This window comes from Struthio camelus, chromosome 1 (genome assembly GCF_040807025.1).
Source record: "Struthio camelus isolate bStrCam1 chromosome 1, bStrCam1.hap1, whole genome shotgun sequence".
Taxonomy (NCBI): Eukaryota; Metazoa; Chordata; class Aves; order Struthioniformes; family Struthionidae; genus Struthio; species Struthio camelus.
This window is the reverse complement of record NC_090942.1, coordinates 205,990,349-206,017,710: the sequence shown is the minus strand read 5'-3', so window position 1 is coordinate 206,017,710 and position 27,362 is coordinate 205,990,349. Positions and strand designations below refer to the sequence as shown.

General features: G+C 40.0%; 1 protein-coding gene across 1 annotated transcript in view; it reads right to left on the bottom strand.

Moving 5' to 3' along the window:
- The window catches only part of CWF19L2 (CWF19 like cell cycle control factor 2), an 85,557-nt gene extending 61,887 nt beyond the window's left edge, over positions 1-23,670 (bottom strand). The window contains exons 1-6 of the mRNA XM_068930345.1: positions 23,518-23,670; positions 8,881-8,991; positions 8,044-8,163; positions 6,514-6,621; positions 4,092-4,211; positions 927-1,020 (exon numbers count right to left, since the gene is read on the bottom strand). Of these exons, the coding sequence (XP_068786446.1) occupies positions 927-1,020; positions 4,092-4,211; positions 6,514-6,621; positions 8,044-8,163; positions 8,881-8,991; positions 23,518-23,601 (637 nt within the window). The 5' untranslated portion in view covers positions 23,602-23,670. The remainder of the gene's footprint in view (positions 1-926; positions 1,021-4,091; positions 4,212-6,513; positions 6,622-8,043; positions 8,164-8,880; positions 8,992-23,517) is intronic.
- Between the last annotated feature and the right edge of the window lie 3,692 nt (positions 23,671-27,362).

Here is a 27,362-nt window from a genome sequence, read left to right as displayed (position 1 = left end):
TGGTAATACCACTGATTTAATTTAAGTTGTTCCATTTAAAATGAGCATTTCCAAGGCAGCGGTGGCATATGGGAAGTTGTGTTTTCTTAATGGAACTCAAGAACCTTCTTGTTGTTTCCCTTTCTTGCGTGCATTCTTCAACACACCCCTTGTGCATAGAAAATTAATGAGTAACCCATTGCTTTTCATTTGAGAAGTTAGCAGGGGTCTTAACATCCAGGATGCATTCTCACTGAGGCCTGTCACCTCTTACAGAGTGCTGATCTTTGCTGCTCTTAAAAGCTGGCATGTGGGGACACGCTAATGGTTTGCAGGACAGACTGCCCACAGGGGAAAGCCCCCGACCAGGAAAGTCAGAGACCCTACTGTCCCTGTCACCAGGATACAAGGACCCATCTTATCATGTAATGAATGTTCCATGACATTCTGAAAAATGTTTTCCTAGCTGCTCTCTCTGGAAATAGACAGGATAACCTTAGGGTAAGAAAAGCCGTGAAAAGGTTGCAGAAATAATATCTTCCACAAACAGCATCTGTAATGTACTTCATTTAAATGTGACTCAGCCTTCTGTGGTGGAATTTAAGACTGTAATTTGTGTAATGGAATGAAAGGAACCAAATGAGATGACAACAATTTATCTTGTCCTGGTTAAACCATGCTTTCTTTTAATTAGCTCAAAATGGAGACTTTCTATGAAGATACTGAAGGTCAAACCACTCAAGATTAAAAAATAGTCAGGATAAATTCTGTAAAATAACATAATATGACGTTTACCAATATTTACTACTGAGTTTTCTTCCAAATTTTACTTTATTTTATGTTATTCTTAATTCTGCTACATCAACGTTAGTAGTAACTTGATAGTAGTAAAGAGACTGGAGAACGGAGGAGGAGGTTTGAGATTATTACTAAAAGTTGTCTTTTACCTTTCTTAACTGAAGCTGCTTCACCTTCCTCTGGTGGCAAACCTGTACCACCATCTTTCCAATAGGGATTAAGCTCTCTCTCAGCAAGCCTGGCCTTAAACAGAAAAAATTTCAACCTGTATAAATGTGATGCATTAAAAAGTCACTTTAACAACAGCTATCAAAATATTTCAGTCAGCCCACCTACAAATGAATAAAAGTATATTATCAACCTACATGCACTCAATAGGGCACTGTTACTATGGATTCTCGTAAAGAATCAGTTAACCTTCTTTGTGGAAGACACTAACAAACTTTTGAAGGAAACAGTCTCTTCCAAAGAACAGTCTCCGTAATATGTGGTTCCATCTAGGGTTAAGACCAGTTTTATAATATCTAATTATACCAATTCTCTGCACTAATCAGAGACAACATATGAAGATGCCACAACTTCTTACAATCATTTCCATTTACACATATTTAAATAACAGATACAGAAATAACCAATATCATTAGTGGTTCCAGTCTCAAGCTTCCGAAAAGTCAAAGAATTTTTGTATTAACCCTAGCTGTTGATAACAAGGGATGAAAACAAAATCAGGAACCAGTGGTTTTAGTCAATTCATCTAAGTTAAAATAAACAGCAGGAACAAGGCAGCCCTAGAGGAAATGAACTACTCTTCAAGAGAAGCATTAAGGAAAGACTTTGAGCGAAATACTTTTGAAGTGCTTCTGATTCGTAAGATAGTTTAACAAAAATTTTTCACTGAAAACTGTAGTTCTAACTGGCTCTTTTCACATTGCTAGAAGAATTCAAGGCAGCTTGAATACCAACATCATACTTCAGAATAGTGTCTATTCTGTTTAATAATTAAAATGCAAACAAATAGAAGTATAGCATACATCTACCAAAAATTACTAGTAGACACCCGCAATCTGCTTGGACTTACTAGTGTGTTCAGGTCTCCCACTTAAAAGGGGACAACTGGTGACTTGTGACTAATATGTCATTACTTCGCAAAGGTCAACACGATGAAGAACCTGTGTATGGAAAACTGCAATGCTAAATTAAGCATCATACTACTACAAAATAATAAAACGTAACTCCTAGCAGAATCTGAGGTTAACTAGCGCGTTCTGCTCTACTCTGCACTGAAGATAACCTGCTTCACTGCATTTTGTATCGACGCATCTAGAGAAATGCAAGAGACAGGAAAACAAAATTGTAACCAGTTTGGAAAATTAGATCAATACAAAAGCAGCAGCAAGTTCATTATCTAGCAAGGAAAGGCTCATATGTAAAAAGACGTTCCAAAGACTAGTCACTTATGTCGGGTATAAAGAGGAAATTCAACATTTTTACTTGAACACAGAGCACTGGGCTAAAACAGAGAAAAAAAAAAAAGTTAATTGTGTTAGGAGAATCCATAAAGCCGTTTCAACATACGATAGGTTTAGGGGGAGGGTTTGTTTATTGCATCTCCAACAAAGAGAGGAAGAGTAATAAAAAGAAAAATCCACCACATCAGGATGCTTCAATCTTCACCACCACGTACAGTTTCCAAATTCTTCTAAAAAAGATGTTCTTTCCTTTAATAAAGCGTATCATGAAGAGATTTCAAGTCATCTTCTTACACTCATTTCCAGGATTACTACCTCTCTAAGAACCTGAATTGGTCACCAATTAAACACACACACACACACACACACATACAGTCCCAAAACCTTTTACCATTTTACACATTGTGAATCAGTAACAAACCACTTCATGCACACACGAATTCATTTTCCCCAGAGCAATGTAGAAACACGGGCCTTCCAACTTCTAGAGCTACGTTTGTCCAGTTTCCCCAGAACACACCTTTGTATTTTCCTGTGTACAAAATAGTACGAAGATGTATTTACAGGCAGTAGATAGGATACCAAAGAGAATTTGAAGTATGTGAAGCTCTTGAAACATATGCAAGCATATTTTCAAGTGCACAGTAGCTGATCTTCATTCCCTTACCTAGATATGGCCTAAAATATTCTAATTTCTAATTTTCCAATTCTAGAAGTTGTCTATGTAACATCTTCAATTCATCACCGCCATAGGTATGTTGTGCATATCTGTTGTACACTCTGTTTTGCACAAACAAATATGTCAGGACAGACACTCTGGTGCAGAAATCACTAAAGTATAAAGCTGCACAGAAAGCACATGATTGGGTAGAAGGATCTATAAAAAAATGTATTCTTCTAGGATCAACAGCACATATAAATTGTCATTAAGCATACAGTACTTGCTTACGTTCTTGTGATTTAAGAATTTATCAGATGTCCACACTAAGTGCTCCTTTAGCAGTCCAGAAAATATACAACAAAAATTAAATGGAAAAAAGAAAACCTTTAATCCCTACTCAGAAGACAATAACCCAACTGTTGCATACCACACAAGTACAGCACTCCAATTTGGTTTTTAGCCAGAACACAACTAACTGGAACGTCTAACAGCAATAAATAGCCTAATGTGAGATGCTAGAACAAGTAAACATTAGGCAGCGATCAGCAACTACGTCTTCAGATCAGACCACACTGCATTTTTGGAGATCCATAAAGAAAAGAAGCAGCCAGTAACAGTAAGCAAACAGAACTAATTTACTGACAACCTTATTCCCAACTGGACCCTGATCTTCCCACATGTTGCCCCGCTACTGCGGCATGAGACGCACAAGCACCTGGTCTGAATTTTTTCTGCAGGAAAAAAAAAAGCCGCAACACCCTATGCTTCAACACAGAAACTTAGGTGAGCTTTTGTCACACAAAGCAACATTGCTTCTTACACATATAAAACAGAGAAGGCCAGCCTCACAGTCTGCCACTATTACTTAAGCAAAAGATCTCAGAAGTACTTTAAATATGATGGAATTTAGTACTTAACTAACTGGCTTGCTGCTTTCCAAGAAGATAGTATAAGGAGCTTGCTCCACAAGATAATCCTCCTGTATGAAACCCTTCCCATCACAAACAGAACAATTTCATTAAAGTCATGATCACAAGGTAAAGAAATACTCTTTGTAGTAAACTATATCAGAGGTTAATTTAAACAACTAGTGACATATAAAAGACTTAGGTATTTGAACCAAATCATTATACTGATTTGAGTAAGATGCAGGAAAAAATAAGTTAATATATAATTCCTCCTACCTGCTCAATTTCTTGAGCTTTCTGTTGTTCCAATAATTTTTCTTTCTGTTTTTCAGCTTTGACAGATAATGCTGATGTGGTTTTCAAAGACATGAAGTCTAAAGTCATCCACTCTTCTCTCTGGCAAAAGAAGGGAAAAAAGTTTTAAATGACACTAAAACATACAAAATCAGTGTTCTTACTTCTAACCAAAATATATTTCAGGTGCAAATCAAACTACTGCAACTACTGAGGATACACACAACAAACAGTGTAGGTCTGACTAACACTATTTTCTATTCGTTAGTAGTATTTTATACGAAAAGTAAATACAAATTTAAGAACTCCAATCTTTCAATATGTTTAATATTCACTTAGGCATATAAATTTCACAGAGATCTTTTTGTAATTCAAATTACCTCTTCCCAAAGTATTTGTGGAGCTAGTAAATATGCAGAGCCATACACACAGCTTATGGTTTTTTTAAATGAACACTGGACATATAGACCAATTCCTTTGCCATCTTGTTCTAGAACTGTATCTTGCTACTTCTGGCTTTAAGACTTTTCATGTCTGCTTTCACATATACAAAATTTGCACTCCATCACTCAGCATAGTTCATAGGCTCAGATGTATAGGCGTCTAACTGCACTGACAAATTAAACAATTACACACCTAAATTCTATGAACTGTACCCATAATAGCAGGTAAAAACTGCATTTACAAAATACAAACCAGACTGAGGATATTTAAAAAATAAGGGCTACTTTCTAAAGAAAAGTAGCATATTAACAACATGAGGTCTCCAAAAAAGAATCACAATATTTCATATTCAATGAAGTGATATACCCACCCAAATCTAATACCTCAAACGCTCTTCCTTTATACACCTAAAACATTTATGAAGCCTCAAAAGAAAACAGTGACCTACACATAATTAACAACAGCTCTGCAAAAAGAGGTACTTAGAATACTTCTACGAACAGTCTAGACACATCTATTTTGAAGCAGGTCCTTGCCGAAGTGTCTTCACTTCTCCTCAGTAAGGTTCAAGTCTGAGATGTCAATCCGAACAGATGCTATAAGTCACACCTTTTCTCTGTTGCTTAAAAACGATGATGTTAGACAACATACTAGAGAGTTTCAGAGGTGAAACACAGCATTTCACTTCTCAGATCTCTTCCAAGTCACACAGGGAACTGGATAACAGACTATTTTCAAGTGATTTAACAGTAGCTATGCCCACATTAGCTAGCAAGCAACATGGACCAATACAGGCGGATCTGCAAAACACAACCCTTGGTGCTGAGGACAAGAAATCCACACTACATACATTTCGTATTTGCAGCTTCATTTGGATTTTTTTTTGCTTTGCTTTGGTTTTTTGGTTTGCTTGCTTGCTTGTTTGTTTTTTTTATGCTTTGGACTAATCCAAGTCTGGTCCCATGGAGCACCTTAGGTACACTCTGAGAACACACTTTCCAGTTTAGTTTCATCCATAAGAAAACGAGTTTATGTGCTCCAGGGCTGCTCCATCATGTCAACCAAAATACAGAGAGTAGGAATGATCAGGGGTTTTATTTTGAAAGCACACTTCTCATCCAAATGTAAACGTGCCCAGAGCGTGCAAAGCAAGGGATATCTATCACTCAGTAAATGTTTGGAGAAACCAGTGATCTGCAGAATAAATTATCATGACATACAGAATGATTTATATTTTGTTACTATTTACTTTACCAAGAAGATACATGTGATGCAGAGAATCTTTTTTAATTCTCTTGACCAGATACACAAATCCAGGATTTGAAAAACAAGGACTCTCAGTAGTGGAAGTAAACACTAAATTCAAAATCAGCGATTTAATACAACTGAAAGACAATGTCATGAATATGTGACTACATTTGTGTTATTAAAATCACAGCAGCTCAATTCAGAATGACTCAGTTTTCCAGAATAAAAATTGCTTATCACGCACAGATTTCACCTAAGATGATCAAAAACGGCCTTGATTTCATAAATGCTGTTGATGAAAAGTTTTGCACCTCCCTTACTTCTTTACATCTGTTCAAGCATCACAGAAGCAAAAATCCACTCACTTGTAGAATAACCACCTTAAGTAGGAAGAAAAAAATAACATGTCTAGTCAGGATATTTAATCTGACCTCAGTAAGGAAATCAAGCTAATGGGCTAGAGCCTCAAAATATAATAAAAGGAACTGGTACCAGGCGAACTTAAGTTTAGCGCCTTGTTAAACACTAAATAACTATCATGCAGGGAAGTCTTCTAGTGAAAGAAATGTATTATTTACCTAGATAAACACAGACATTTGTCTGCAAAATAGTTTTTGTTCAACACATTTCAAAAGAGCTCTCAGGAAACCTAACCACGTTTCACACGTGGTCACACCGAATATATTTCTGGAGTAGCTATCAGACTGCTCACCTCTAAGGAAGGTTCTTTCGTAGTATCCGAGTGCTCGTTGACCTTCCAAGCCTTTTCTGTAGTATCGGACTGTGACACATTGGACTCAACCCATTCAACTGAAGAATCCTAAAAATATTGAATTTGATGTAAAGAATAATTACAACAACATACTATTACATATTGATAAAAAGAAAATACTAATAAAGTGTACTGCTAATCCAGCTTGATGCATAGTGCTAACCATTATTAATGTAATACAGTTAATTAGTTAAATAACATTGATAGTAAAAATAATTGTGATATTTTCACATGGAAATTGTTGCTTCATGATCAAAACCTCACACCAGGTTTCACGAGCACATCAACACAGTATGCAAGAACTCTAGCTCTCGCTGGCAGTTTAATAGAATTACAAAGCTGTTAGAGACAAACTGTCACAATAAAAACAAAACCAAAAAACTGTTTTGATGATATTACAAATATAAAATTTTTAAATTAATGACCAAGTATGTTTTACATAAGAAGAATTAATGTAAAACCATTAACACAATGTGTTATAAAACATTTCACATTCTCTTTCTATTTCCATATCCCACTTCCCACACTTGCAATTGCAAACAGGGCACTGAGATTTTACACTTGGAGCAAGCAGTCCTCTAATGGACAGCATTTCTCTATTATTTATAGGAACTTGTCACAGGAATAACAAACTTTAGATTAAAGCTATTAGTCAGGACTGTGCTGTATCCTGGGATCCACTGATGCCATCTGAGGCTTTTTGATGCTTCCCACAGGAAATGTGGGACCTATTTGTGGCTTAGGTTCCACCCTGAAAAACGCAGTTCACTTCTGTTATCTGTCCCTGGAAAAGAAGTCTCATCATACTGCATACATGCGTCTCTCAACAAAAGAAAACCTTTAAGAAGAAAATCACAGTGCTACCTGACTTGCAGCAAAACATCCTGCTAGCATTTTATACATGGCAGCCAGAAAGCAGGACCACAATTTGCAATCAAGTCTTTTTTACTGCTTTGCCTCAATGTCCCTCAATGTAACGGTATAGGGATTCAAACGCACAAACGTGAACCTTCCTTTGGACTCATAGACGAGTAAGCCCCAGTTGAACATCCATGGAAAAAGGCAGTAGTGATTCAGGCTTAAAATCAAAGTTGAGTATCTGCAATTTTAGACACATTGTTCCATCATATATAGCACTGACTGCAGAAAACGTATGAATGTTTCCACAGTCTCCCAAAAGTTCCCAAAAATCAAGATTTTTTTCAATTTCTTTCTGCTGAAAAATTGTAAATTTCTTAGTTCCCAATGTGTGAAAGGAATTTGACAAAATTTGGAGACATTCAAATAATGGCACCTTTTAAATTGATTAAATACTTGGTTTATTAAAAAGATACACTTTGGCACAATTTTTCCCCAAAAGAAAATGGCCAGAGTAAGACACAAGGCTACAAAATATGTCTGCCCACAGAGACTGAAAGAGTGCAGGTTTTAAAAAATGTCTTTTGAAGCATTTTAAAATTTATTACTTACTGAAGAACTATCAAGGAAGTCATCCTTCTTTTCAGATTTTTGTTTTTTGCTTTTCTTCTTTTCTTTCTTAGGTTTTCGGGAATGTTTATCCTTTTTCTTTTTTTTCTGCACAGAATGTTCCTGCAAGTAAACGTCTGTCAATGAAATCAACTAAACCAGATTTCCAGCACAGAACAAAAGTGATCACAACCTGCTTACCAAATCGCATTGAAAAAGCCAAAACTTACACACAGCTGGACACAGCTACACATTTTGTTTCCATTATCCTCTCTTTTGTACTCCTTCTAGTTTTCATGCCTCACATCTACAGGAGATGTTTTCCCCCCACCTCTAATATATTTTTCTCCGGAACTAAGGCACTGGAACGATACGTACATCTTCTACACACTGCTTATTTTGTTCAAAGCTATTTCCTTAGGAATCATTGTATCAATGCACATATGTCCTTTCTTGAAATATCTTGAAATACACAGATTTTAAATCAATACCCCAAAACGGAATATTCTGAGGTTTCATTAGGGCTTTTCTTGTGATCCCTCACACAAGGGCTTGCTAAAAAGCCTCGGATCCTCCATAATTCTTCTCCTGGTACAATTCTTGTCTGGCAGCACTTGCCCTCCTGCATGTGGTAGGAATTAAAGCTGTAACTGAATCACAGAAGTTTTCCCTCTGAGTAGAAGATTATTTCCAGTTTAAGAAAGCTAACTTTGAAGTAAAAGGAATTTAGAAGCTGAGAGGTTTTTCAGAGCATCTTAAAGCCACTGAAGCCTTCCTTCCGTTCATACGATGGCACCAAAAAAACTAAAAATATAATTCCACAATTTACAGTTCCCTCACCTTTTCCAGTTGTTCCACACGTTCATTCACATCAGCAAGCATCCATGTATCTTCACCGCGCAGATGCTTTAGTAGCTTTTGCCTCTGCTCCTTCTCATAACTAATTTTGGCCTACGGTGAACAGAGGAGAAAAACAGCCAAATTTCAGCAGCATTACTTGCAGACACATCTCTAAGTCACGCTGTAACACAACAGCGCACAACTCTGAGAACTGTGCCTGAGAACTTTTCTTTCAAAAGGATAGCATGAAAAATATTTTAGGATTACATGTTAAATGGGAAATTCAGTTAAACTGCATTACCTAACTCCCTTCCCTAGCCAACAGCTTTGCAGCCTTTCCTGCATTGATATCATCCTAAATAATGGGGTGACACTAAGACATTCAACTTCTGTTCTCCATTTTGAGAAGCCTCCTGTTCTTACAACCTTCATGAAGTACATAACATATCATAAAGAGGGCTTGGCTTTCTGATTTTCCATTTCAAAAAAATTCTCTGGTCAATTATCCCATCCCAAAGCACTGCTCACCAGACATTAATTTAAAAAGTAAACTGCTCGTAATTCAATCTTCGTGCACATTCAGCTTCAGAAATCACCTCAGCCAGGTGAAAAATCTGGAATTGCAGAGCTCCATGGTCTCAGGAAGGATTTCCCTTTTTGAGATTGAAAATGAAAATCACAGCTTTTATTTTTCCTATGATTTTACTAGTCTTAAATCATTAGGGAAAAAGGATAGTAGGATTCTGCATATTCCAGTTCCAGAACTCCTGAAGTTTCACGGAAAGTTCACCTTCTCTAGCAGAGAATAACACTTGAATTTCTTAATAAAAAATGTTAGCTCTTGTATGGCTAGAAGAGGAGGCTTGGAGAAAGAACAACTGTCAGTGTTCTTTCACTATAATGGTTCAAAGAACAAAAATACAATCTAAAAAATAAGAAAGTCAACTCATAAGTTAGGAGTGCTAACGTATTTTTTTAAACAATGCCGTTAGCAATATTGAAAAGAGCATAAAGGACAATAAAAATCAGAATACTACACATGCCTAGGGTAAACGAAGCACCCTTTTAAAGCTTCATCCTTTACTTTCTCAGTAACCCCAGAAGGTGATGATCTTTCCAATGCATTTAAACTCAAACAAAGGAAGGTTCGGACCTAGGGCTCTTAATTTCAGAAGGACAGACTTTGAGAAATCAGAACAAGTTAGGGTAAGTCAATTGGAATAAAGAGGCCAAGAACCGGAAATTTTGTTAAGTAGCTGAAAATTATTAGGACTTAACAGCTCTAGAACAAATCAGATGGTCTATAAGGGACCAAGTGAATGGTCTATCTTCAAACTCAAAAGGCAAGGATAAGGAAAGAGTTAGACCATGTTGAGATATTCGTTCCAGCATCAAAATAGTTCTGAGTTTTATAAATAAACAAAACAACAGAAAAACAAGCAGGACTATAATCCAGTAAGAGTGAAATAGTTGTCAAGTATAGCCCAAATACTTCAAACCCACCAGGAGTCTGGAAAGACAAGCATGTTCTTTAGTACCTTAACACAATCCAAAAAGCTCTTTTCGCTAACCCTGAAACACATCTCAAGCTTGAACAACAGCCCTGAAACTCGATGCAGAAATCACTGACTGTTAATCTCTGGTCTAGTCCATACAGACCATGATGACCCTTCTGTCTTAAAAATACGTTCATCTGACCAAAATAAAGTAATTAATCATGCCACATTCATGGGCAAGCGAAGGATATCCTCAGCTATGCAACTCATAAAGCCCCTACAAACCAAACATACACAAAACTTACATTTATCTCTAGTGTCCATCTCTATCTAATTATAAACTTCACAAAAGCTGGCTAACAGGGAATTTTAATAACGTTCTAGATGGCAAAAAAACCCCATCAACAATAAAATATAGACTTCAAGCTTGTTTGCTCCACAAGTACACACGGACTATCTTGTCAAGGTTTAGACTGGGAAAGGATAAGCTTTCCACATACTGTTTCACTTTTCGTAGAGAAAGGGCTGAGGCTGAAGTTCACAGTTCACTTTCACCCTACCATCAATACTTTGGCATATTAACCTATGAAAACCTCAAATGAAGGTCAGTCAAGATCAGCTTGTCAACATTTCTTCATTTATTATATTCCTTTCCTTACTAGGCAGTTAATATTAGAAGATGCAAGTCTGTCTTCCTTTGCATGTAAGGTGTGGACCTACAGTAATGACATCTTTCTCTTCCTTAGAGAAAGGACAAGATCCTGTGTCAGTATCTCAGGCTCACGTGAGAAGCTGAATTAAGTTTTAGTTTTGTAAATAGCCAAGGAACAGATGTTATTATAAAACTGTTACCACAAAATTGTAAATCAGGAAGTAAAATCTTTGGGCTGGCCCAATCAGACAGTAAATTCCAGCTGCTTCTGTGCTACCCTAAAAGTCTCTGAAGGGGGCTTCCAGAGAGCCTGCATCCCCACCACAGAGCAGCAAATGCAGCACACTAGCGAGTTTGCACTCTACCATCACTTGCAAAGCAAACTTCATGCATAACGAGCAAGAGCGTGTGCCCCGATTTCTGTGTATTCGTCAGGTCAAAAGTATTTTAAATATAAATGCACTATTTTACTTCTAATTGTACAATAAAGTTATTTTCTCCAATCTGGTATTTTCATCATTGAAATGTATAAACTCCCAAATAGTTATTTCAAGACACTGGTTGACTTTTACCACAGCATCAGTTTATCATTACACGGATTTTATAGGACTCTCTTGGTTAGCTGAGATTACATCTGTGTATGAATACATATCCACATGTTGACTGCATAAAGCAGAAAATCCATTGTTGCTTCAAATCACATCAAATTTGCATGTTCTCTTCCAAAGTATTTTTAGATTTCTTTCTTATTGCTACTGAAGACTCAGTAGTCTTAAAGGTATCAAGCACAAGCTCCAGATAAAGCACAACACAGAATCTGAAAATAGCATATTCAAAATCTCAAAAAAAAAAAACCACTTCATATCACCTGTTAGAGACAAATAAGAAATTATATTCTCATTTTATCTGCAACAAACCACAAAGGCAAGTAGAGACAAGACAAGCATTAGAATAAGTTGATCATCTGCTGGTTTCTCAATAAATAGGGTATTTATCTGATATTACCTCAGATTTGCTCCACAGATAAACAATGAAGTACCATTATTACAGTTTTTGTCCACATTCCATGTTAAAAAAACCTTTAATTAAGGTTAACCAAAACTAAGCAAATCTTTATTCACATAGTCTATGCAATTTTAAGCAGCAACTGACACAATCCTATTCAACTTGTATCACAGTCCAGATACACATTTACAAACACGTCGCTATTCCTAATCGAATTACAGTAAAGATTATACATTAGCACTTCAATGGTCCCTTAAGCGTGTCCATTTTAACAATATAAAATCGGAACTGTTAAGTAAAAAGGTAAATCAAAATATATTTCAACTGAGCACTGATAGGTAAAATTAAAAAAAAAAAATCTAAATTCCTCCTGCGCTCTCCTTGAATATTACTCTACACCCATCTACCAAAAAAATTCTAAAAATAGAGTTCATATAACGCAAACTACTTTCAAAAACCTCTGCCACAGTCCTTCAGTTAGAAGCTATTTAGCAAAGTAAGCAGTCCAAAGGGCGACAGTGTTACACATTTGGAGCTGGCTGCCCTGTTTTATAAATTACAAGAGTAGTACAAGTTTTCCATCTTTCTTTCTTTTCTTTTTAAGTTTTCTTTTTAAGCATCTTTTTTTCTCCTATTTTTCATCTCTTTTGCCCCCCAAACTCATTTCCTCTTTACATTTCAGACATTTTATTTTCTTTTGTGGGGAGAGAGGGAGGTACTCTTCAACTGACACTCATTCATTTACTCTCCACTACCTTCTTTCTATTTATCTGCTGGTCTTTTTTGTGATTTAGACTCCTTCCCATCTCTATAATAAAAAGTATATTTTAAATAAAATTACTACTTCCTTCAAAAATTACATTTACAAAAGTTACAAATACACATTGAACAAAATGAAATTATTACAAATAAGGTACAAAAGGAGCACGAACACTTTTTATTAGATTTACAAATAAACAGGAAAAATATAGGCAAGTATTTAGGTAAATGAGATATGTGATCCTAATAAAAGAGGTTGATCAAACTCCTGAATAAAGTATGTAAATACATATCCAGGACACAGAATGACTCTAAATCATCATTAAACTGCAGACTGCGGTCTCCTGAATACGACAAGATGAATCTCTAGTGGCATTACCACCAGACTGTTAAAAGAGAGACAGATACAAAAAGCAGTAGAGAAAAGTTTGGTTTTTTCTTAGACTAAGACAAAAAATACAGATGATTGTTAACAATATCCATATGTAAAATAATAATTTTAAAAAAGCTGCCTAGGGATTTATAAAAGACTAAAGAAGTTATATTTTGACCTGAATCATCAATTTAACGCCAGGCTAGAAAGCTAGCAGCTATAACCTTTCATCCTTTCTATCTCTAAAAACTATCTAGCTCCCTCTAGCACCAAATTACAATATTCATTTTTATAATCAAGGAAGATTTTCCTCTCACCTCCCCAATTATTTCAAGCTTCACTTGGGGGGGGGGGGGGGGAAGAGGGGAAATCTAAGTTGCTTTCTTTATTAGCTGCAGACATTAACCTCCTATTCTACTCGTCTTTATAATCACACATGGCTAACCAGCATCCATCTACTTTTAGTTCCTTATTCTTATATTCTATAGAGGTCAACTCCAATAGTTTAACATCTCTCAACCCATAGCAATTCAAGTGTTTATTTCAAATGAAGGTTCATTAATACTTTATGATACCACAAAAATATCAACAATTTATCCTTTCACCTTTACAGACAAGTACTTAACATTAAGTACATTTTAGGTCACCACCGCAACAATATTTTTATGTTTCTTCACCATAAATGTAAGATGCTACATATCTGAAACAACTTCTATTTCAGAACAATGCATTAACTTTGCAAGTGAGGGTGCAGGCACGGCACACAAACACACAGTACTGTTAAAAGCAACTAAGTATCATGAAAGGCAAGCAGCATGCTACATTTACTTCTGGGGTACCCTAATAAACTTGCTCTTTGTCCTCTTTGCAATAGGCACTAGGTAAAGTATAATACTGGCAAGGCACTATGAAACGTCTGTTGGTAATCTCTTATAAAAATAGTATTCTACAGCAATATGGTAGCGATGTTAGCCAAGGTGGACAAAGTAAACTCTTTGGAGTCTTTACTGCAAACAAGTCAAAGGATCTTTGATTTCACAGTCCCATCTGAAAGAGGAAGGAAATTGAGTTCAGGAAAGTCCCTTCCATTTTTCAGTACAGGGATGAGGTAGGTCATTAAGACCAGGCTTGCACAATTGTTGACCAGAGCATCTAGCTACGAAACTTTGTCCAAACAGCCCGCAATACACCAGAGACAAACACCAAAATCTACAAAAACTACAGCATGCCACCCCAGGAAGAAGCAGAAAAGCTCAAAGGCGCTGCCAGTGGCAGGACTAGTTTGCACAATAAACAGAAGTTGTCACACAACAGCACCCAAAAGATATCCAGAAGCGGGTCACACCGCACCTTAAGGAGGGAGGCTAAACCACTCCCTCTCCAGTGCCCAGAAACCCTGACCGGCACTCTTTCCTGACCCCAGCTCCAATTATCAATTCAGCTCTCAGCAAGGCAATAGAGAATTTTCAATATCACTAAAAAGTCCATGCAGTGTCTCATTGTTAACGGTGGTCAATCTCCAGCTCTTTCAGGATAAGATGAAAAACGCTACCATCCAAAAGCCAACTTCAACATCAAAACACAGAAAAATTCCCTTTTCCCCTCTAACAAACAGTCAGAAGACACTCCATAGCCCAATACCGTACCACTATAGAGTAACAAACACAATCAGCAGAGAGATCAAGTGGGCTGTCTGGCTTCACAGCTAAGCTGCTTGAGCAAATACCTGCCATCGAAGGGCAGAGCTCCACTCCGCACTCCCATCTGTGTGTACCACCACTTTCCTTGCACTGGCCTGTCTCTTCTCTGGCCTCAGGGGGGGCTACTTCAGGGGACTAAACTGACAGAAGGTGAATCCTGCCAAGAACAGGGGACAGCTTTCTGCAGATCTAACTTCCAAATTAGCCCTCTTACAAGGTCATGCAAGCTACCAGTTCCAGCACCAGGAAGGAAGAAAAAAAGTGCAGCCTGGGGAGAAAGGGTATGGGAGAACAAAGGAGAAGTGCGAAACAACTCCTTTGGGCAACTATTTTTTGTTAGGACAAAAAGACAAAACTGCTAGCCCAATCCCTAGGATACCAACATAAGATACCCAAAATCTAAACAATGAGGTTTAATTTCTGATTTCGGGACTACCTCTATCTGTCATACAATCCACTCTATTCATTTACCAGTTCCCATATTAAACTGTCAAGAGAGGTTGCTGCGGCCTGAGTTACTCTCCTAGCTTGCATCATTACAAAGCTCAGGGCTGCAGAAGCCTGGTTATATGAGCGCTTATCTTCAGGGAACCTGGATATGCCTTCTCTGATAATTCTGATGTTCCTGTAGGCATTTTCAATCTCGATAACGCAGTTATTTTTATCAATGCTTAGGCTACGCTTTTTTACCTTAGTATTCCCATTATTGCTAAATTCCTGAAGGAATTCCTGAAGGAGGACAGCAGTGGAGACATACAGAAGGGATGAGTTTCCATGCCAGGCTGCCAAATCATAACTGCATTAGTGCTGCCTGTACCCTCATCCTCCTGTGGACGCAGCTGTGACAGCTGAAAACATCACTGCTCTTTGTCATCTGCGTGTCAAAAGGTACACAGGAAATAACTTCGAAACCTCTTGTGACCAAAAAACATCCCAGAACAATCTGACATGCAATTTAGAAAGCAGACCATACGTGACGACAATCTTCAGTGAGCAGCAGCTGGAAGGCAGGAATTGTTTCTGCTGGGACAGCTGCAGACACCACAGCAGAACAGACGCCTGCCTGCAGCTACTACTGCTAGCAAACCATAGGGAATCATGTTGACCCAGGACTTCTCCAGGCCCGTGGCAGAGAGAGCTCTAAAGGAAGGACTAACAGAATATAAAAACTGAGACATCAGCAGGCTTCTAAAATGACCTCTCTTTTACATTAAAGGCATAGGTTGCAAAAACACATATAGAGATCTTTTGTCAAAAGATAGGATTCACTTCTCAGTACTGTATTTCTCTAATACTAATCAAAGATTTAAGATTTCAGTGAATATAATAATATTGACGTGCTTACTTCCTCTGAAAGAGAGTCAAAGATGTAACACTTCATGATGGATTTGATTTTATAAGGGAAAGAACATGAAACGTGCTTAGTATTTCTGCATATAAACAACTTCCAACAAATATCAGCTCTAAAAACGAAAACAGTGACACGTTTTGCTATTAATTTCTGGTTTAAGATTAATTTCTGTAATTTTTCACCAAAAATGAAGTGCAAAATATTGCCAAAGCATTTCACTATTTCTGCACACATCATCCACTGCAACAACCCAACAGCTACGCTGATTTAAGAAGAAATACCTAGCAGTACTTCACTGGGAAAACCTGCTCATTTTACAGCTTGTTTAGAGTTTACCTACAGTGCACTAAGTGATATTACTACACACTGTTTTTTTTTTTTAAGGTTTAGGTCAGGTTTTTAAAGAAAATAAAACAAAAAATGTAAAATAAAAATAAAGGTAGAGGTCTAAGCCAAAAGAATCAAAGACGACAAATCAAAGTAATAAGGGATTGCACATCTCAAATCATTTTTTTTCCAAAACCTAAATAAGTAAAATTGAACATAATTTCATATTGTGCGATAAGATTGTTTCAAGGTACCATGATCTTATCTGCATTGTTTGAAAATATATCTTCACATTTATGTGAAATAATGAGTAAGCTTATTTACCTACACGTGTATTTTTAATCAACATGCACTGCCATCAACAGAAATTTGCCATCTATCACGCATTCCTAACAATTAAAAGACAGTAATTCTATATAAGCAATGGCCAAATCACATCAACCATACAGACAAAAGGGTAAAAGACTCATCCAGGTCCATCAAAAACTACAGAACAGAGGATGATCAACACTAAAATACAGAAATGCCATGTCATGATACAGATTCAGGGACTGATTCAAGATTGTAGTATTGCTAGTTTTTAGGGAGAATTTATGTTCTCCTCTAAAAAGGCATACATCCCTGCATTTACAAAAATTTGTACCTTATTTTCCCTTTCTAAACTTGCAAATTCAAACAGTGGTGTTATGAACTATCCTACACATCAAAATAAGATGCTCTTTCTGGAGCTTGATAGCACTTTGCATGTCAACATTTAATTATTTGATTACTGATCATTATGATAAACATAACCAGCTGCTGTGCTTTACCAATGCAGTTGAGAAGACAGACTACACGAAAAAAGATGTTTCCAAAATTTAAGAGAGAAATCTCTATCAAGGCATTCAGAGGTTTTTTTTTGGTTCTTCAACTGAAGTGTGTGAAACAATCATAACCAGAAAAAAATCATGAAACAGTAATTAAAAATCAACAGGAAGCAATCTCCTCAGTTTCTTTGTTTTAAAGGTAAAAACTAATGAAGAAATTAATTCTATTTCTACAACTGTTTCAAAATCTACTAAATAATCTCTTGATTTTTGTGTATATGAAATTTACAGAAAGAAAATACACAGCTAATTCCTGATTTTTCTAGTGAGCTCAGTGATTTTGGGAGGATTACTTCTGAAGATACAGGAGAGGTTCCCTCAGATTACTTGCTGTCCTAACCATCAGCAAACAAACGGTATCTGTAACCAGAGTTGAAGGGCTTCCTTTCATTTTAGCCCAATCTACACAGACTAAATATCTGCAGCATCTCTATAACTAAAAGCTCCTTAAGGTGACTCCAGTCAACATCTCCTCTCACCTTTACAGAAATAGAACTGCTGAAGCTCAGTAATTTCTGGAAACTGTAGAGCATCTGGAAGCATTAGGACTGAATTATCAGACCTATACAGTGCCCCCATTGTCCTTCCCAAAGCAAAAAGCAGGAACTTCCAAGATTACAACACAGAACCACAGAATGGTTAAGGTTGGAAGGGAGCTCTGGAGAGCATGTGGTCCAATCTCCCTGCTCCAGCAGGGTCACCTACAGCATGCTGCCCAGATGGCTTATCTCCAAGCATGGAGACTCCACCATCTCTCTGGGCAATTTTTTCCACTGTTAAACCACCCTCAAGGACAGAATTTCCTGTGTTTCAATTCATGCCCGTTGCTTCTCATCCTATCATTGAGCGCTACTGAGAAGAGTTTGGCTTCATCTTCTCTACACCCTCCCACAAGTCATTTATACATATTGAAAAGATCCCCCGGAGCCTTCTCTATTCCAGGCTAAACAATCCCAGTCCTCTCAGCCTCTTCTCATCCTAATCCTCTTTGTGACTCTTTGCTATTGTCACTCCAGTAGCTCTCTACCTTTCTTGTACTGGGGAGCCCAGAACTGGTCCAGATGCGACCTCATCAGGGCTGAGGAGAGGAGAAGAACCACCTTAATCCAGCCCAGGATGCTGTTGGCCGCCACTGCCACAAGGCTTGCCGGCCTATATTCAACTTGTTGTCTACCAGGACTCCCAGGCCCTTCTCTGCAAAGCTGCTCCCTGGCCAGTCAGCTCTGGCCTCCCCTGCTGCATGGATTTATTCCTCCTCAGTTCCTGGACTTGGCATTGACCTTTTGTTGAACTTCACGAGGTTCCCATCGGCCCTTTTCTCCAGCCTGTCAAGGTCCCTCTGAATGTCAGCACAACCATTTGGTGTATCAATCACTCCTCCCAATTTTAGGTTATCTACAAACTTGCTGAGGGTGCATTCAGGCCTAGGTCATTAATGAAGATATTACATAACACTGGCCTCAGGATCAAGGCCCAGAGGACACCACAAGCGAGTGGCCTCCAGCCACACCTCATGCCACTGATTACAAGCCTCTGAGTCCAGCAGCTTAGGCAGCTCTCAGTCCACCTCACTGAACTCTTCTCCAGCCTGCACTTCCTCAGCTTGTCCACAAAGACGCTAGCGGAGACACCGACAAAAGACTTACTGACGTCAAGGCAGACAAGCTCTCCCCTCGTCCACCAAGCCACTCATCTCATCACAGAAGGCTATCAGCTTCGGTAAGCATCATTTCCCCTTTAAAAAGCCATGCTGACTACTCCCGATCACCTTCCTCTCCTCCACACGTCTGCAAACGGCATCCAGGATTAGTTTTGCTCCATCACCTTCCCACGGATCGAGCTGAGGCTGACTGGCCTCTAGTTTCCTGGATCCTCCTTCTTGCCCTTCTTAAAGATAGGAACGACACTGGCTCTCTTCCAGTCCTCAGGAACCTCTCCCAGTTGACATGACCTTGCAAGGACAATCACAATCGGCCTCACAACATCATCTGCCAGCTCCCTCAGCATTCAAGGTGCATCCCATCAGGGCCCATGCACTTGTGTACGCTCAGCTGGTTTGAAAGCGTTCCCTAACCTGGTCCTCCTCTCCTAATGGAAAGTCCTCCTTTCTCCAGACTTTCCCTCTAATCTCAGGGGCCTGGGATTCTCAAAGGCCCATCTTACCAGGAAAGACTGAGACAAAGAAAGCAGTCAGCCTTTCCTATGTCCTTTGTCACCAGGGCCCCTGCCCAATCAGCAACAGGCCCATGTTTCCCCTAGCCTTCCTTCTGCTGCTTAAATACTTGGAGAAGCCTTTCTTGCTGCCTTTCACATCCCTTGTCAGACTGAACCCCAGATGGGCTTTGGCTCTCCATCCCTGCATGATCAGACACCGTCTCTATACTCCTCCCAGGTCACTTGTCTCTATTCCACCTCTTGTCCACCTCTTCTTTATGTCTGAATGTTGTCACGAACTCCTTGTTCATCCATGAAGGTCTCCTGCCACCTTTACTTGATTTTCTGCTTTTTGGGACAAACTGTTCTTGAGCTTGAAGGAGGAGATCCTTGAATATCAATCAGCTCTCTTGGATCCCTCTTCTCTCCAGGGGCATAGCCCATGGGATTCTTGCAAGCAGGTCCCTGAACACCCCCAAGTCTGCTCTCTTGAAGTCCAGGGGTACGATTCTGCGCCTTTGCCCTGCTCCCTCCTTGCAGGATCCTGAATTCCACCGTCTCATAGTCACTGCAGCAGAAGCTGCCTCTGACCTTCACCTCTCCAACCAGTTCTTCCTTACTCACAGCTATGAGGTCCAGCAGAGCTCCTCTCCTCAATCATCTGTCCTGACCACATGCTGGTCACATGTTAAAAATTACTGCTATTTCTAGCACCCTATCACAAGGTGACCCCAACCTCCACCAAGCTTCTCACTCCTTTTTTTTAAGCCTTACATAGCACAGTAAGTCTGACAAACTACACCAATTTCTTTTTTGCCTTAGCAAGAAAGAGGATCAAAATGCACCAGGATAAACTGCTGCAACAGTGCTTTTCTGCTACTATAGCAACATGCAACCTGACCATAATCAAATTAGTCTAGGTAAACCAGAGAAAGTCAATACACTTAAGACATTAAACCATTCTCATTTATGGTTGTTATCGACAATATCCATATTTTAATGAACAGATGAACACCTTTAAGAGTTTATAACTTCACAAATACTTAATTTTCTTCAAATAAGGACTATTTTCCTTCCCTAGGAAGAAGGAGATATGCAAACAAACAAAAAAAAACAATTTCCCATTTGCAATTTTTTCCTACATAAAACTTCAGGGAGTGCTGTCAAGAAGAGGTTAGGTTTTTGGTTTGTCTGTTTTCCGCTTTGTCCTTCTTTTTCTGATGGCAAGGATTTAGATTTAGTTTCATCCTAAAACCTCAGAACATGTTTTTTCTAATAGTCTTCAACAAAGCTGAAGAACAGCATCCAAACCTATAAGAATGGGTGGAACAGACAGTTAGGACCTACAAGGCTACAGTATCATCAAGGACTTCGAGACATCCTAACAGTGGAACTGTAGCCAGTGCGCTCAAGATATTGTGCTTTCTAGTACCAACTCAAACCCTGGCAAAACCACCTTCACCACCTCTTACTTCACATGCTCTGGACGACTAAGCGTTCACATCAGCCACTTCAACCTTTTCCTCTATGACAGCTGCTTTATTTCATTGCTGTAGCATTTCTCCAACACTACTGCAACCAAAACCAATTCCTGAGCTTTACTGTGTCTCCCTGAACTTAAACGGGCATGATGACAGGTTAAAGCTACCTGCAAATGAGCTTTTTCAGAGATTGCAGCATAATTAATATCACAATCCCGTTACTATAACATTAAACACTTTTGTGATGTTTTTGTATCTATGAGTCAAAATTAACAGTATTTTACAGATACGAACAAAAGAAGTGAAATCACCCACAGGTATTCGGGAAGGGAAATTACACCAAAAATTTGCAAACATCTTCACAGAAGAACTTTATTTCATATTAAACTGCTGACGTATGTTGAAGGAAATAAAAAGAAGGAATATGGTTATTTAATAAACTACTGCTACTGTAGTAGTAAAAGGTTTTTAAAATGAGAGGTAAAATGAGTAAAAGGTTTTTAAAATTGTCCCAGAGAGCTTGCAGTACAAGCAGCAGCAAGTGGGAAGAAAATGTGAGATAGGAAAATGGCAGCCTACATAACATTCCCAGTTAAAAGTATTTTCTGAAGACCCAAGAGGTTGAACTGAGCAAAGCAGGAGTCCTAGTAACAACTTAAATGTAGCGAAAAATGCAAAACAAAATGAAAAGTAAAACTTTCACAGGATGGTACTATTTACTATTACCAAGTCAAAGGAATTTCCTTTAACTGCTTGTCAAAAGGCGGAAAAGATTCAAGGTTGTAATGCACCCTTCCTACAGCACAGAATCAGTGTAATTACATCCCACTCAACAAATAAGTTACTTAAGGGAAATCCTATCGCCTACTATATTCCACTAGAACGCTCCTAGATCCCTAACTGTGCAAGGGAGATACCCACACAACATATTACTTCTAGTCTTCTCTCTGACTTTACCTTGAGGAAGAACATCGCTACCCTGTAGGCCGCTTGGGATATTCAGGCCACTTTCCAATTCCTTTTTTTTCTGAAAACAGTATTGTCCAGTAAGATTTGTTTGCTGCTTACTTTAGTCTTCCTTCTCTTGAAAGTCCGTCACCACAACTTTAGACTTTTTCCTTAACAGTTCTCCTCTTACTCTTTTCTTCACTTTTCTTTCTATGTAGTTATCTCCTAGTCCTTAAACTTCAAAATAAATCATGCAACGGAACAAACATGACATTTACTACTTTATCATTCACTCTACTTGGATGCACTCTACATGCATACCAAGAATCAGCAGCTTACAGCACAAGTATCAAAGATAGCATATGAGCAGGCTTCAAATAAAATCTAACATAGCTCTCATAGTAGCAGCAACTTGACAAAAACATCTATGAGAGGGAGACTTCCAACTCTTGGCTCACGCTACAGCAAGATGTAACCAATCAGTTAATATCTTGGCTCCACGAAAACAGGCTCTCCCATTTCTGTCCAAGTTGTTACCTACCCATTATATTACCTTCTGAAGAAAAAATAAATTATAAGCACATACATTTCCCTAGGAAGTCATCAAGCTGGTGTTATATCTGTTGCTTCACTTGGTGGCTATTCTGTCTATATAAACTCTCTGAAGTTATACTACCTTGTATTTGTATAGTGCCAAGTACAACAAGCTCTGTTTTCTGGCTAGCTCTCAAGTATTCCTAAGCATGATTAAGAACAGCAACTACTTGGTTTCAACAAATCTTAAAATAAACATTATACAGCGCAATCTGATCTTGTAAAAGTGGGATGTGAACGGGACTTTCTATAAAATGAGAAGGACAGGGCAGTTCAATGCATCATGGCACCAAGCAATAGAGTTTTCTCTGAAGAGCTGCATTTCAACATTATTTATTAAGAAAGCCATCGAGAGGAACAGGGATATTCAGTGCAATCTGTTACCCAAGGTATTCCAAGTTAACTTTTTACACAGAGCTTTCCATAGGCTCCAGACGTCATGCAAAACGCTCCTTTACTATTCTTATACTCATGAACTTCTTTGATTTCAAAGAGGAAATGAAAGTGTTCTGGCAAAGTTGCTGCTGTTCACTGACTTGCCTAATTTTCTTATAAACATTGCCTTTAAATGTAAGAATTGGCATACACGATAAGTGAAATACCGAACGGATCAATACCACTGTAAATGGCAAAACACATAAACTGAGGCCGCTGCCAATGAAAAGCTTTTCGTCACTGCCGGTGATGCGGTCCAGCCCCCCTTTTTGGCCAGACAGCACAAGGCTCTCCCTAGGGGAGAAGGGGCTCGAGCTCTCCCCCCGGAGCCCCCGGCCGCCGTGACCGGGCCCGGACGCGGGCAGGGCCGCCCTCGGGGCCGGGCAGAAGGAGGCCGCCGGCCGAGGCCTCCCCTCGCCGCGGGTACGCCACGGCACAGCTGCCCGGAGGGAGGAGAGGCTCTGCCCGGCAAGGGGGGAGAGGCCGGGGGTCCCACCTGTGCCAGCAGCGCCTCCCGTTCCCGCCGCCTCTGCTCCTTGCGCGCCGCCACCCGCGCCTCGCCCTCCAGCTCCGACGCCATGGCCCGGCCGTAAAGCAGCCGCCGGGCAGCTTCACCGCACGCACGGCGCTGTCGTAAACAACGGCTGGGAGCTGCGCGGGCGAGGGGCGGTGCACTGGGGTTGGGGCGGGGAGAGGGGCGGGGATTCCGGGGCGAGGGGCGGGGCGCTGAGGCGGGGGCGGGGCGATGGGGCAGTGGAACTGGGGCGGGGCGCTGCGGCGGGGGCGGGGCGAGGGGCAGTGGAACTGGGGCGGGGCGCTGCGGCGGGGGCGGGGCGAGGGGCGTGGCAGCACGGATGATCCGGGAAAAAAAAAAAGAATAAAAAAAGGGTTTCTAAGCGAAAGCGCCGCAGGAAGCGGGCAGCCCGCCCGCGGGCCAGGCGCGTTGCTGGCACCGCGCGAAAGGTTTCCGTAGGGCAGGGTTAGGGCTGTGTAAGGGCCTGCGGCTGTCTCGGTGCTGCCCTGCTGCTAGGGCAAACCGCCATTTTCCCCCTGCGAGAAAAGGGCAGTTCCGTTCGGAGCTGCCACATCCGGCAGCCCGAGAGAGAGAGGGGCTGCCGCACCCCCCTGTGCCCAGGTGCAGCCTGGGCTGAGCACCTATTCCCAATTAGCGTGCATACAGCACGTGCATATATATGAATATATACAATATATGAACGTATATGAACGTGGCCACAGAGGTGAACGCCGACGGACAACAGCACTCGCGCAAACAAGCAGCGCTGATGGCCTCATGCTGTTCCACTCACCAGCTCATCAGAATGAAAGCCTATTAGTGGAAAGCTCATATATATACATAAACATACGATGTGGATCCCTCCAGCAGCTGCCCGTAGACACTCAGCCTTTCCAGGAGCTGCCCCCAGGATCCCCGCTGTCCCCAGTTGCTGGTGCCGGGACATGTGAGTGCCCGAGGCCCGCAGCCCTGCTCCAGACCTCATACTCAAACCTACAGACGTACACACACACACACACACACACACACACACACACACACACACACACACACACACACCAACTTCTAGGAGACGTTCCACAGCCTGCCAGGTCAATGTCACAGCAAATATGTCATGTCATGGCACACACAGCTTAGTGGGCGCTTGACTCACAGGGCCATGAATACAGAGTATTGGTATGGGAAGGCCGAATTCCAGCCTTAGGTGCTGCTGCTGCCCAAAAGGACTCTACCTGAGCCTCGGACTTCTCATCTGGAGCCCAGATTAAGGAGAACTGTGCAAGGGAAAGATGTGGCTCAACAGACTCCCCCAGACTCCACATAGCGCCTGATGCTCCCCGTTGCTACGATCCGTCTTCAGAACTATCTTCCAGCCACTTTCTCTTCCATTTGCAGCCAGTTTGGGGCTTCCATATGGCTAACATATGGCTTCTATAGCTGGCAGGTTGCCAATGCTCAATACCTGTCTGGACAGGAGAAGCGCAACTTTAAAAAATGTGTTCAAGTACATACAAGTTGCAGTTGGCCAATAGTATATGACAGGGGCTGCTAAATCTCAGGTGAAGCAAGTATTTAACTGACACACAATTTCTCTGGGACAAGATCAAATCATTACTGTGTGTCTGCCACCAAACGTAATCACAGTTGCCAAATAATAGTAACATTATTTGGGTTAAAGTCTGAGCAAAATGTTGGGGTAATTCATTAGCTATTTGCATTGGATAGTATGTTTTAAAAGTGGTAACGCTGACTGAATAATCATCTCCATGATGGTATTCAATGTGTAAATCATATTTGCATCTTTGTTCACTTTATGCTATGACAATTAGCAGCATCTTCTGAAGAAAAACCTGTCGTAGATCACCACTAGGCAGAGAATCATAACTGATAGAGCTTAATAGCCATTGCATGAAAAAGTAGCACATCAGCCCCCTTTAGGAAGCAATTAACAAAGTAAGTGGGCGGATACAAGGGACATTCCAGCAGCTTTGACAAACGCTGTGCTCATTCCTTAGCTTTATACAGCAAAAGACTCTCAACTGTGGCTGAGAGAGGAGAAGCAAGAACAGCGCAGGTCTTGCCCAGAAAGGAAAGCCTGTGCTCATCGTGATGTATGCTCTTTACTGATACACTGGGTCTTTTCCCTCCCAGATTTTACCACTTCCTCCAGGCAGCCAGCAGTTCAGGTGCGTACTCCCTAACCCTCTTCATGCGCAGTCAGGTATATTGGCTTCATGGGCTTATATTTAAGCTAAAGAGCAAATTGTTAGTCCGTGAGCCAAACCAACCAGTTCTGACTGAAACAATTTAAGAAGTGTTTGGAAGAACTGCATGAGAAGAGAAAGGCCAGTAACTATGACACGAGTGTGGTTTGCAACTGCTGTGGACAATAGCTTCTTCTACCAGCAGCTGCAGTCAGAACAGGAAATGTGTTTTCCACAACCTCAAGTTACAGACAAAGAAGAGAGCTTGAAACAGTGTGTAAGCTTTTGCAATATTCAGTATTATTCTTGATATTCATAACCCTCTGCATCATGTAATAAGGTAATACTGTAAATTTTCATTTCAATTCAAGTTTCCAATATTCATGATTTTAGAGGAGAAACAATGATACAAATGCACTCTAGAAGGGCAAAAATTGAAAAGCAATTAAAATTCAAAAGCTATTTTTAAAATAGAATCATTCTGCCATCTTGTGATTTTTGAGAGATGACTTTAATGTATGGGGTCAACAGTTAGGAAAGGGATGACAATTTTACCTCATTTCCTCTCCTCATCCAAGAAAAGGGTTTTCTCAGAGGAAGCAGAGTAAAATGAAACTTCAGTCTCATTTATTTTAACATATTAGTATTTCTGAGACTTGCTCACATGCTCAGAAATCTGCAGTGAACCTAGAGAACAAGTCTTTGGTATACAGCTTGTAATGGTCAGCAGGACACCTCTGCTCAGTCATCTTATTCACACTGCCAAAATTAAACATACTAATAGAACAATAATGTTCCAGAGTTACTGCTCTTTCCTGAACCCCCACAGAGAGGCACTGACCTTGCAGAGTGAATTACTATTTCCCATGTAACAACACATTTTACACTTTCCCTCAAATAAGCTGCACGGTCAAGCTAGCGATTCTCCAGCGGACCTGTGTTATAAACCTCCATGCTGCTAACTTTCACTGCTTGCCTTTAGGGCTCCATTTGACGTTTTATTTTTATATGAAAAAGGCTGGAAAAAATCCTCTCCACTCAGTGCGATTCTGCACAGTTTCCTTTAAGCAAAGGGCAGTGTTTCACTCGGGAAAGGAGTTCTTTGAGAGCACGAAACTTTTTTTGCCGCAGCGGTGAAGCTGCAAGGTAATGGATAAATCCAGCTTACTGCTAGGGGGAGGTTCTTATCTGGATTTTAACACCATTCTGAAGCACAATATCTAACAGGATGCTGGGGAGCGGATGGAGGGCAGGTTCACATAAGTCAGGATGGACTGACTTTCAGTCAGTTCTCATTCTGTTCATTTTTCAAACCACCCAGTTTTCACTTGCCGTTTCTACTGCGTAGTCATTTATATTAGGTTCTGAGGGATCACTTAGACTGGGATGGACATTTTCAATGGCTCAGTTAAGAAACAGAAAACGCAGTCCCTTGAGAAATTATGGAAAAGAACAAAGAATGAAAAAAGTATGGACAAATGGAAATTTTTTTATGGAAGGAAGTATTTTTCTTTTATAGAAATGTTACTAAGTTTCCTCAGCAGAGATTGAAAGCAACTGTGCCACAAAATGACAGAATGCCTTGCCCAAAAATCAATGCAGTAGCAACATCCAGGTGATTGG